The sequence below is a fragment of the Ixodes scapularis genome, unplaced genomic scaffold, assembly GCF_016920785.2.
Source record: "Ixodes scapularis isolate PalLabHiFi unplaced genomic scaffold, ASM1692078v2 PGA_scaffold13__105_contigs__length_92229423, whole genome shotgun sequence".
Classification (NCBI taxonomy): Eukaryota; Metazoa; Arthropoda; class Arachnida; order Ixodida; family Ixodidae; genus Ixodes; species Ixodes scapularis.
In genome coordinates, this window is record NW_024609839.1 from 77138511 (window position 1) to 77151655 (window position 13145).

Sequence of the window (13145 nt, forward strand, 5' to 3'; positions counted from 1 at the left end):
GAGAGCAGACGGAAGTTCTCTCCCAAAAAGCATCCAAGCAGGTGTCTTTCCTGTTGCCACATGGATTGTTGTATGTTGTTTGAATAAAAATCTGGCAACCACACAATTCAGATCTTCTCTTCCTCTTTTAGCTAGTGCCATTTTCAGCTCTTGAACCATGCGTTCAGCCTGGCCGTTAGTTGCTGGATGGTATGGCGCGCTTGTGATCGATATTACACCGTTATTCCGGTAGAAGGTCTTGATGTCGTCGGACACAAACGCTGTGCCGTTGTCCGAAACCACCTTCCGGGGAACGCCGAAAGTTGCGAAGATAGCCCTCAATTCTCTAATGACGGCAGCCGACGTCATGTTTCGCATCACTCGGACTTCCACCCATTTAGTGTATGCGTCCACGACCACCAGAAAAACTTGGCCTTCAACAGGACCCGCAAAGTCCACGTGAATAGTATCCCAAGGGTGGGAGGGTCTGTGCCAGACTGGCATGGGCTCCTTCGGTGGTGTCTTGCGGTGGGTCTGGCAGGCAGTGCATTCTGCGACGAATGACTCTATGTCTGCGTCGATACCGGGCCACCAGAGGTAGCTCCGTGCGCATGTCTTCATTGCTATAATTCCGCGGTGCCCCGCGTGAATCAACGTCAACGCGTCCGTCCTCAGCCGCGTGGGGATCACAATGCGTGCCCCCCATGTCAGACAATTTCGGTGTGTCGACAGTTCTGCCGCCTTTTTTGTGTAAGGTGCGAACTCTGGTGATTTGAGTCGATGAAGAGTGCCCTTTTGAATTGCTTCTAACACTTCAACCAGCACAGTGTCCTTTGCTGTCGCTTCTGCTACCTGTTGCGCTGACAGAGGAGGCCGTGACAATCCTTCAAACATCAAGATGTCGCCAGGTGGATTCAATTCGTCTTCTGTGTGTGGTAACGGAAGCCGACTGAGAGCGTCTGCGTTCTGGTGACGATTTCCTGGCCTGTATTTCAGGTCGTAGTGGTAGGCTGCCAGTTTCACGCACCATCTAGTCATCCTTGGTGATAATACTTGTGGAACAGGCTTGTTGGAGCCGATGATACCTAGCAAAGGCTGATGGTCTGTGAATATGGTCACGTACCTCCCAGCTATGTATTGATGGAAGTGGTGAACTCCGTACACGATAGCGAGGCCTTCACGATCCAGTTGCGAATAGTTCCGCTCGGCACTGCCTAGCGTTCTGGATGCAAAAGCGATCGGAGCCTCCCGCCCATCAGCATCTTGCTGTGCAAGTACGGCTCCCACTCCATATGGTGAGGCGTCGCAAGACAACACTAGAGGTCGTTTTCCATCATAGTGTGCGAGCACAGTGTAGTTCGCCACTAGATCTTTCAGCTTTTTGAAAGCCCTTCGGTGTGTTTCTTCCCACCTCCACTCTTTGTTCTGTTCAAGTAGTTCGTACAGTTCCTTCGCGATTGTCGCGCGATCCTTTAAAAACCTGTCGTAAAACGCCAGGAGGCCTAAAAAGGACTGTAACTGCGTCTTGTTCTCTGGTTCTGGGGCTTCGACTACTGCTTGGATCTTGTCCTGGGTTGGATGAATTCCTTCGGCGTTTATGCGGTGACCTAAGAATTTGACCTCCTTCACGCCGAAGAAGCACTTGCTTTGCTTGAGCTTCAGCCCTGCCTTTTCCAGTCGTGAGAGTACCTCATCCAGCCGACGCGCGTGCTCACTTGGAGTTGTTCCGCTGATGATTATATCGTCAAGGTAAACGCTAACTCCCGGAATGGCCGCGAGTGTGGTTTCCATGACTCGTTGAAATATCGCCGGGGCGGCCGCGATTCCGAAAGGTAGTCGCTTCACTCTGTAGAGCCCCTTGATCGTGTTGATCGTCAGTATTTCGGCGGTCGTATCCGTTACTCGCAGCTGCTGATACGCTTGCGCGAGATCAAGGGTCGAAAAGATAGTTCCTCCTTGAAGGTTTGATAGAGCCTCCGTCGGTGTCGGGAGCGGGTAGGATGCCGGCTTTGCTGCGTCGTTCACGGTACTGCGGTAATCCCCGCAGAGCCTCACGGATCCATCTTTCTTCCTGACAACCACGACAGGCGTTGCCCACGCGGAGTGTTGAACCGGCTCTATAATGCCTTGCTTCTGCAATGCTAGCAACTCGCATTCAACTACTGGCCGTAGTGCAAATGGTACTTGTCGGGCTTTAAGGAACTTGGGTGTTGCTGTTTCTTTCATCTCCAAGTGTACCGTTGGTCCGATGTACCCTGTGATCTCAGACTTGAAGACCTCACTGTGCGCGCTGAGCACCGTTGTGATAGTACGGTCTTGCTCAATGTGGTGAATACCACTGAGTCGAATCTGCAGTGCTGAAAACCAGTTGCGTCCCATCAGGTTGCATCCTGTTCCAGTTGTGACTAGGAGTGGCAGGATATAGTCCTTAGACTTATGCTTTACGTGTACCTGCGCTGAACCGAGAACTCGGAGTCCTTCACCGGTCCACGTCTGCAGCGTCATATCCTCTTTCTGTAACGGAGGTGGCTTGTTTGGCCATGTTCGCCTGTAGGTCTCTTGGCTGATGACCGTGACTGCTGCACCAGAGTCAACTTCAAATTCTAGTGCTCTTCCTTCTACTTTAAGCGTTATGAGGTACTTGGGAACCACGACGCTGGCACGAACAGCGTTAAGTTCCTGCATGTCAAAATCACTTACTGACTGATCAGTCTCGTTTTGGTCATCGCTCACCAGGTTGGTCGAGCGTTGTGCAGCTCCGGATCGAGCCTTCATTCGGCAAGCCTTCTCAATGTGACCCGTCTTTCTGCAAAATCGGCACGATGTTTTGCGAAATCGACAGGTTTGTGCGCTGTGTTGCTCATTGCAGCGGTAACACGGCGTCTCCGGCTGACCACTGGAAGTGGTGGCTGCCCGGTTCGTAGTTCTACACATTTTGTTGAGGTCTGGTTTGGGGAGTTTCAGCTCCTGTTGTTGTTGCACTGCACTCTCAAGTCTGATGGCAATATCGTAAGCTTGCTTGAATGTGAGTTTTTGTTCTGCAAAAAGACGTTGTTGAATACGCTCATCTTGAACTCCGCAGACGAAGCGGTCACGAAGCATCACGTCCAGCGGCAGCATCGTTGGATTGGAAGCCAATATGCCTCCGGAGCTCGACGACCCCGCTGACGCTGTGCCGCCGGCACTCGACGAACCCGCTGTCGTCGTTGGCGATGTAGCTGTCGTCAACACGCCAAAGTTACAGTCAGTTGCCAATTTCTTAAGTGCTGCCACGTAGCAAGCAATTGACTCCCCTGGATGTTGATCACGCCTCTGAAATTTGCTTCGACAGAAGAGTTCGGATGGTCTTGGATCGTAATGGTCCCCTAGCAAGGACATAATTTCGTTGAAAGAAACTTCTCCTGGCTTGTGGGGTGCAACTAGCGCTCGAACTGTGTTGTAGGTCTCTGCGCCGCATAAAGTCAGCAGTAGCGCCCTCTTCTTTCCGGCGTCTTGCACATCGTTCGCCTGGAAGTAGAAGTCCAAGCGCTCCGCCCAGGCCGACCACGCAGTACCGTCGAACTCTTCGACCTTGCCTTGCAGCGCTGACATCGTTCAAACGATGCAAGTCTTCCCTTTTGCGGTTCTGGTCCGCCTTCGTCGCCAATGTTACGTGCTGAGTAATCAGGAGTCGCTTACGGAAAGCACAACGAGTAGCTTTACTCTGCGATCGTGATGGCGGCGTGACCGAATGTCCCTGCATGCGCAGGCACGTGCACTGTCTGATGTCGCAGAAGAAGACGAGGCGCGTCTTCTTCTTTTTCCATGTTATGCCGGACATAACAGTAGCCATATAGAAGGAGGGCATGCAAAGTTTCAGCCCTGTGAACCAATCTTACGAGGTACAACGGTATACCCCTAGACCAAAGTAAAGCATAGCTGTGCATAGAATCTGCTCAGGGAATTTATCGTTGAGAAATGGTGTTGACAACCAGATTATTTTCTGTGGGAATGCATACTGGAATACCTGTTGCCAGTTACCCTAAAAAGAAATTAAAAAATTGGCATTTCCAAATAAAAAGATACTTCTGAAAAATTTTTTTTTTTACATTTGCCGTGGTTTGCAAATTACAATTTTTCATTATAGTACAATAACATGGAAATGCAATATCTAAGGTCATAGTGACCGGCTCCATAGCATTTTGGTATATGAGCTGCAAAAATTAAGTCTTGTTTGTTCCGTATTGAAACAGTAGATTTATTAAGTGAAATTTTCGCCAAAACGTTGAACTGATAAAAAAGCGTTTTAAGTGCTCGAACCTCTACTTTTTTTTTAGCATCGGTGGACCGAAAATAATTTATAAAAAATAGCTATGAAGTGTAAACTAATTAAGCTTTCTGGGAATACTCTCTAGATGTTGGCAGATGTAAATATGGCATTTTTCAAAATCAACATTTTTTTAAGAAATTTTTTTTTTTTTTTTTTCTTGGTAGGGTCTTTTTTTAGTAGCCTTCCGTGAGCAATGGACCTTTTGCAGAAACATCAATTCGAGAGTAAATGAATCCAGTACCCTCTCCCTCTTCCTACTGGCGGAGCAGAGAGGGAAGATGGTTTCGTTTTGTTGACTTCGGAGCAGAAGATTACACACGATAGGGGCAAAGGCAAGTTTGGGGCAGCCGTATCTAGGTCACAGCGCCTCAATGGGTGAACAGGATGTAGCTGACGTTTTGGGTGTGGAACGGGTGAAAGAGGCCTTGCGCGCGCGTTGCTTTCTCGCCACTTAGCCTCGAACCCAGTCGCGTGTCTAGGTGGCAGCACATATTCGCCAAGAAGTCCATTGAAGCTACAGAAGACTGCAATGGAGCGGAGATGGCTAGGCCTACTTGTCAGCATAAATCCGATGGCGGGCGTCGTCGCAACTTGAAGAACCACGCAGAGAAAAATGGCTCGAGTATGGGACGTTCTGGGTTGCCTGGAGGTCTTTAAATACGGATTTGACTAATTTGGCGATCATAACTGGCACTAATTATTTTTATACATGAAATATAAAGATTTAGAAATAGTAAAAGACAATAAAATCCATATACAGGGTGCGGCCGTAAAAACTTTCACATTTGGCACGCCTAGCAAAAATTGAATTTCAAACACACATACCTTAAATTGGGCACACAAACGTTGTTTATTCCAAAGTTTTTTGCCTATTTTTTTCAGACGTCAACTCGGGACTAGTGAATTATTAGAAAGATAGCAAAAATGGCAGACGTGCATTTCCTATGGCCTATACCCGCCCGTTCGCCGTCTGCTATCCGGTTCGCGACGCCGCTCCCAGGTGGCGCACTGAACGCAAAAACGCGGGAAACGCCGCACGAAAGGCTGATGTCGGGCGAGATAATCGCGATAAAAAGTGATTTGAACGAAATATATGAACGATTGTTGAAATTACCTGTTTCAAGTCAAGTTTTGACAGGTCGTCATGCAAGCAAGAAGACACCATGATGCGACGAGATCATTTATTTACAGCCTGGAATAGGAAGTGGTGCTGCTGCCGTTGCAGACAAGTTCGTTTTGAGTTATCATTTTATTCTGATTTTTACAGGGCCACTGTAACACATAAAGTAATTATTTTTCATACAGCTTGGGTATAATTATCACATATGTCGTAAGACATATTTGTAAGAAAGAAAAGAAATCATATTAATTGGAGCAATATTTACGGCGCTGGAGTCATTTCGGTGGTCCGGTGATAAAATGGCTGGTATTTGAGAGAAATAGTCGTCTTTTTGCTGGTTTCCCATTGGTACCTCTATCAGCAGCCTCTACTTTGCTCTCCGAGTGCGGCAAGCAGCACGAGAGAAAGTAGGAGGGAAACTGATACGCCTCTTCTGTCACGGCGATTTGAAATAATTTTGATGCTGCAGCGGCCCTTTAAACGACTAGGGTTCGGCCGATTCGATGTGCCCGCCGTTTACAGACACGCAAAGCCGAAGTCGAGCTTCGTACGCCAGGAAAGCCCTTTCGCGCATCCCATCGTCGATCTCGAGGAACGCGCCCTCAATTTTTTCTTTCAGCTCTTCGATGCTGGGGATCCTCTTCTTGGAGACAAGCCCTTTTATAAATCCCCATACGAAAAAAGTCGCACATATTTAAGTCGGGGGATCGTGGAGGCCAGTCCATATAATCTGATCCCCGACCCAACCACCGCCAAGGGAACGTGTTATTGAGCCATGCCCTCACACTCTTTGCGTAATGGGGAGCCGCCCCATCCTGCATGAATATACAGTTTTTTGTCATGTGGCAGCTTTCAAGCTCAGGGAGCGTTTCCGTTTTCAGCATGTCCAAGTAGACATCTGCTTTAACGGTGCCATCGAAAAAAGAGGGACCCACTATGCCTTCACGCCAAATCCCACTCCACACTGTCACCTTCGGTGAATGGAGATGCCTTTCGTCCACGGCATGAAGGTTATCGCGAGCCCATATCCTGCTGTTCTGGCGGTTCACACGTCCATCTAGGTGAAAGTTTTCTTCGTCTCTAAATAAAAGAAATTGCAGGTGCCCCGGGTTGCTCTTAATTCGCAACAACTCCGCCTTGCAAAATTCTAAAGGTCGGACGTTGTCGCCGTCGTGCAGAGCTTTGACAACTTGCATCTTGTACGGGCGCAAATTATTTTTCTGAAGGATCCGTCGTACGCTTTTTTCCGAAATTCCAAACAACCTGGCTGCTCGTCTTGTTGACAATTGCGGGTCGCTCTCAAAGACAGCAAGCACCGCTTCAATGAGCTCCTCATTTTTCAGCAGGCTCTCACGTTCACTGACTGTATTCTTCTTTTTAAAGTCTTCTCCACTCACAAAACGATCCGCCCAAGTCAAAATAGTCAGGCGTAAAGGCGGGCGTTTATGAAATGCAGTGCGAAAGTTCCGTTGTGCTGTGGTCACCGAGTTCCGCTCCACGTACCACTTGACTGCCTGGGCACACTCACTTGCCGAGTATTGCGGCATCACAGGGCGGCGCGGAAAATCTTTTGATATTAACTGCAGAAGATAGTGCAACAAAAACAATAAATAGGAACAATCAAGATGCCTCAGCAGCGGCACTCTTGATTCCAAAGTTGAGCTTTCACCGGGAACGAACCCGTCGACAGATAAGCAGACGACAAAGGATGACACACGTTCGTCTGCTTTGGAAGATATTTTTATTAAACGAGGGCGTCCGCCAGTTTCTAAATTTCAAGTAAGAGGGCATAATCGTTCACATATTTCGGTAAAAACACTTTTTATCGCGATTATCTCGCCCGACAACAGCGTTTCGTGCGGCGTCTCCCGCGCTTTTTCCGTTCAGTGCGCCACCTGGGAGCGGCGTCGCGAACCAGATAGCAGACGGCGAACGGGCGAGTATAGGCCATAGGAAATGCACGTCTGCCATTTTTGTTATCTTTCTAATAATTCGCTACTCCCGAGGTGACGTCTGAAAAAAATAGGCAGAAAACTTTGGAATAAACGACGTTCGTGTGCCCACTTTCAGGTATGTACGTTTAAAATTCGATTTTTGCTAGGCGTGCCAAATGTGAAAGTTTTTACGGCCGCACCCTGTACATATTTTTTGTAAAATATTGCCGGTTTTCGACTTGCATCCCCCCTAAACACAGAATGTGTTTTATGGGTAGTTTTCTATGAGAAAATCATGAACTAGGGTCATAGTAAGCGTTGGGAGTGAGTGATGTGCTCAGGGCGTTACATGTGTTAAGTTTAAATACCGGGTGTTTTCGGAAAGGTGGACCGAATTGCTCCTGCGAAAACTATGCTTTGCGCAAAAAAAAAGGTTGCTGCCGTAGTGGTTTGTGCCAGAGGTTAGCATTTTACGGTGTTCCGAAAAAAACTTTTAATTTGGATGCATTTCTAGGTTTCGGTCTCTTATCGGAGCGCATCTTTGCGCCAGTAGTCCGGCTCCCCGCGGCCAAAACGCGCAACCTATGTACGCCGCCAGGCATCGTACGTAGAAGAGGCTAGATAAGAAAGCCTCCGGACTGCAACACGATTTTTCCTTTTTGACGTCGGTACCAGCGTGAAGATGTGCCTTTACGTACGATGCGTTACGTTTTTGGCCACGGGGGCGGGATTGTTGATGCAAAGATGCATTCCGATGAAAACCGAAGCTCAGAAACGCATCTAAATTAAAAAAAGATTTCGGAACGCCGTAAAATACTACGCGTGCCTTATATCTAGGGTTCGGAGTTTTCGGTTTAAACCGATAAAAGTACGCCGAATCTATTTTTGGAAATTTGGTTTTAACCGAAAAAGGTCAGTTTTTAGGTTCGGCGTTTTCGGTTTAACCCGATAAAAGTAAGCCGAATCCATTCTCTAAAATTCTGTTTTAACCGAAAATGGTCAGTTTTTTAGGGTCGTGTCGAAATGGGCGTGGGGAGGGTGGAGGGGGGGGGGGGCGGGTGAGGAGAGAGAAGGCGTTGCAAGGTTGGACATTGTGTGACCTCTTCGTGATCAACCCCTTCCAAGGTTCAACATGCAAAAAGAGATCTTGGGTCGTCCTTCGCAGGACATCTGTGTCCTTTTTGTGATCGGGTGTGGGCTTGTATAAGGTTTTTAGCTTCATGCAAGATCTGCAGCCAGAATTTAGTGAGTACACAAAATATGTTGTGCTTCAAAACGTCGCACCGTGTCTCTTTTGATAGTCACATTTGGTTGATTGGCCGATTTTGGATCAGGCAGTGCTTTATCTCCTCAGCCTGCCAGTGTCCAGTGTTAACGTTAAGAGGGCATTTTCGAAGCCCAGCGTTAACAGGGAAGAATGAGCGTGGGTCAACGAGAACCTGAGAAAGTACATATGTGTTTACTACCGTAAAATACCGAGAAAGCGCCCCCCCCAACTCAAGAGATAATTCAACCAAAATATGGGGGGGCCCTTCCTTGGTTCCGCACCAATATTCAAGATGGCGGATAAAGAAAATGGCAGCCACTAAAAGTACGCAATCTAGACTGCAGTCTTAGCAAAAATGATTTCCGTAGACAGTTTCCTTGCGAACTTTATCCTTTTATTCGCTGTCGAAACCATCGAAGGATTCCTCAGAATCTGACCCAAAAAGCAGGTCCGCACACTCATCCCTCAGCTCGTCGCGGTCTTCCGGGACCACAACGCCGATGTCAGCGAGCCGATCGCTGACATCGCTGACAAAGAAGTCCAGCACTTCTTTCGCACTCAAAAAAATTCAAAAAGCGCGTCGTCCACTTTCTCGCTGAAAACGGGGGCTCCGTTTCCCAACTTGCGTCGTAACTTCGACTTTCCGAAGTTCTCTTGAAGAAGCACTTCATACTCCTTGTCCCATTCGCGGATTCTCTTGCGATCAAGCTTGAACTGACGCGATGTCCAATGCACGTTCTTGCCATTCAGCCTGTGCCACTGGACGACCTCTATCTTCTTTTGCACAGTGTACGAGTGCATAGTGCACGCAGTAACGCGACTGGTTCCGGCGCCGTCAAACAACAAAAAGGCGAACAAAAGGTTCACGTGGTTCACGTTTACTTTTGGATTGGATTGGATCCCTGGCTACACATAAAAACAAAACTTCCAGAACGAAACTTTTTTCGGGGCCACCGGCAGCGGAAAAAGGGGGGAGGGGGAGGGGGGGGGGGGGCGCTTACTTGGTAGTTTACGGAAATGCGAAATGTGCGGAAAAAGGGAGGGGGCGCTTACACGAGGGGGGGCGATTACGCGGTATTTTACGGTATATAAACTATCACGTAATCCTGATGTACAGAAGGTGAGGTTCCATGTTTTTGGGGCACTGACTTGTTTTTACTTCTGTGTTTTTGTTTTACAGTGACACACATTTCCCACATAAAGTGTCAATGTTTTTCTGTTTTTTTTCAATGTATTTGTGCCGTTATTCCTTGAGGGATCACGAATATCAAACTTACAAGGATCATCCGATTCGGTGTCCGACAGTGTGTGTTTATTTCATATTCACCAAAAAAAAAAACGGTAAACTTTTGTGGGCATAAATATACACCGAAAAAAAAACTAAAATTTAATCTTAAAATAAACACCAAAAAAAGTACGCCGAATTTTGAAAAAATAAAAACCGAAAACGCGGAACCCTACTTATATCATGGTAATATGTGTGGAGTTTGTAGTTTTGGGTATGCAAACACGACTGGGTTTGCAGGCGACGGACATTACGTTTGCTCAAGTGTGCAGTCTGTTTGCGACCAGCGGTGCGTCCTGACCGGCGCTAGATCTGACTGCCCAATTTCGGCATCGCCCGGGCTGTGGGTTTAACCTGAGACTCGTGGGCTAGAACTTTAAAAACCTGCTTTGAAGGTGACCCAAAAAATCTGCGGAGATGTAGTAACGTTGCAGGCTGCAGCTCTCCTCGCTGCCAAAACTGTTTTCTGCAAGACATGCTCTTGTCTGCTCTTTCAGGTTACGAAACGAGCTTCTCCAAACCAACAGCATTCCAGCAGGAACAAACTTGAAGAGGCTACAGGAACTTTTCGCTTTCCTGATGTTGTCGCAGGTAGGCAGACGCACATTTGTTGAAACGAACAAAGCTGTCTGGTTCCGTTTTTCCTTCGTCTTGTCTTTGTCGCTAACACACGGGGTAGTGCTATTTTCATTTTAAGAGAGGTGCATCGTGTAGGAATTAAGCCCTTGTCGGAGAGTTATTGTTACGTTTATGACACGGATGAGCACAAAAACGGTCTCGGGGGAAAAAACAAACAAAAAACACCCTAAGCATGCGGAAAAAAAAAAAAAAATCTAAATGTTTGTTTAATTTTTTTAAGAGTAGTTATCGCTTTCCCCAAAGATCAGATGATAGGTGAACATATGCCAGCAGGCTTAGTTATGTTTATATGCAAAAGAGTCCTGAAAAAACACCCATCCAAAATCAAAAGATAAATTGTTTGTGTGTGTGTGTGTGTGTGTGTGGGGGGGGGGGGGGGGTGGACACTACAAGTAACGTGAAACGAGAACTCTTAGACTTCAATGTCTTCTATTTTTTCCCTCACCAGCTCGCCTGCACACTTGCTTTCTTTTCATTATTGATACCACAGATCTGACATGGCAAATTCGCGTTCCACAGTGCGATAAGTATGCGGGAATTCGCTATGAACTCCCTTGTCATGGATACAGCAGCAGAACGTGGATGAAGCGCATTCGCGCTTCACAGTGCAATATACTACCATGGAAGAGCCCGCTACAAACTCAGGTGTCACGGGAACTGTTACCTCACGCGTAGATCGTAGAAAAAATAAATATTAAAATGCGGAAACAAGTTAGGAATTTGCATGTCACGGCAACGGATACCCCGCAGATTGTGGACGCTACAAATTTAATGCGATTTAATGCATGCGGTATTTCGAACATATGCAGCCGTGCTCAACGCCACTGTAAAAAAAAAAAAAAAAAAAAAAAAAGTAAGTAAAGGACGAACTGATGCCTCAGTACCTCTGACAAAGCCACCTATGCGTGTCCCGTTTTCGGAGATCGAACACCTACACGCTGTTGACACAACCACATCCATATGGTGGTACCATAACATAGCTCCAGAATTATCTATACGAACATAACACAGTAAACCACCGTGGCCAGTAAAGAATACTCCAATAAATATAGGTTAAAATTTTTTTTTTCTGGCTAGTTTCGGCGCAACATTTGCATTTAGAAGCAGGATGGCGCAAAGAAAGTGGATTGGTGCGCAATAGCACAATTGGCGCAGCGCTTCCACCCGTTTCTTGCGTGACAGCCCTGTCACATTGGTCGGACAAAAGCCGTCTGCAGACATGTTCGAAGCACGAAGCAGACATGCTTCGAACACGCTTGAGACATAGTTGCAGATCCTTCCGTCATTGTGCCGGCAGCGAATGCCGTGCCTCTTGAACGCTGTACGAGCAGTTTAACTGCAGCTTAAGAGCCAACCCCATAAACGACACGCGACCTTAAAAAAATTTGACCGTGCCTCACGTGCAGCGCCCCGCCGTGTCTCCCGAGAGCTTCCTGAGCAAGTCGAGGCCGTCGTGGTTCGAGTGGGGCGAGCAACAGGACTGCTCGGAGTTCCTGAGGTTCCTCGTCGACTCTCTGCATGAAGAGCACAGGGCTCACCGTTTGTGGCGGCCCGCCGCTGACCCCAAAAGTGGCGGCGCCTCCGCCGCCGCCGGTCGGACTCTCGTCGAGGAGGTGTTCGGGGGTTCAGTGAAGACGACGTACCACTGCCTGACATGCGGTCGCGACAGCGTCAACGAGGAAGCCATCATGGACCTCCACCTGGCGTTTCCGGAGGGGTCGGTGACCAAGGACGGCGGCGGCGCGGACGCCAAGTCGGGTCAGAGGAGGCTGGCGAGCAAGGAGGGCGGTGGCGAGGAGGCGGCGGCGCCACCGAGGCCGCTCTCGGTGGAGGACCTGCTGGAGAGTTACTTTGAGCCGGAGAGCATGGAGGGAGACAACAAGTGAGGAGCGCCGTACCGATTGATTTTATTGCTTTATGATTGATTGGTTGATTGGTTTATGTGTTTGTCACTTGGGTTTTCTGCTGAGTTGGTTCTGGCTCGTTGATTGGTGACACATTTCTTTTTTATGGGATTGGATATGAATTTGGTGTAGGACGTCTTATTGATTATGGGGATGGTCGTTTCTTACTAAATGATTGATTATTGACTTGTTACTTAGTTCTATTATTGAATAGGTCCTGGCTTACTGATTGATTAATTGGATTGGGTATGCACTTATTTCATTTGCGGTGTCTTTTTTGCCCACAATGTGCGAAAAAGTAAAGGCGATAGCTTTAGCACGTTCGCTCAATGCAGGCAAAACGGTGTCGTCACGTACCTGAGGACAAAGGTGCGGAGTTGTTAATGTACATTCCCGTCATGGTTGGCGTTCTGAATGACACCAACAACTGCCACAATTGCTTTGTGATCAGTAAAGTAAGTGGGCAAGGTGAAACACTGGATGCACATGTCAATGTCGCCTTGCAAGCACCTCTGTTTTGCGCTGTTGTAACTCGAATCCTCACGTCGCCGCGTATGGGCAGCACAGGCGGCATCTCGTTGATGGCCAGCGGAGGCGCGACGCCGGTTGCAAGCTGCGGAGGCTAGCCGTTCCCTCCTTGCTCACCCCTGGGACGAAGTGTGGCCTTGGTGCAGCGCCTCCATTAGGGAGAGTGTTCTGCAGTGACAA

The 13145-nt window shown here is 47.9% G+C and overlaps 1 protein-coding gene across 1 annotated transcript in view; it reads left to right on the forward strand.

Moving 5' to 3' along the window:
* Nucleotides 1-13145, forward strand: part of LOC8050740 (ubiquitin carboxyl-terminal hydrolase 35) — a 33006-nt gene that overhangs the window by 15312 nt on the left and 4549 nt on the right. The window contains exons 11-12 of the mRNA XM_029984312.3: nt 10392-10485; nt 11940-12415. Of these exons, the coding sequence (XP_029840172.3) occupies nt 10392-10485; nt 11940-12415 (570 nt within the window). The remainder of the gene's footprint in view (nt 1-10391; nt 10486-11939; nt 12416-13145) is intronic.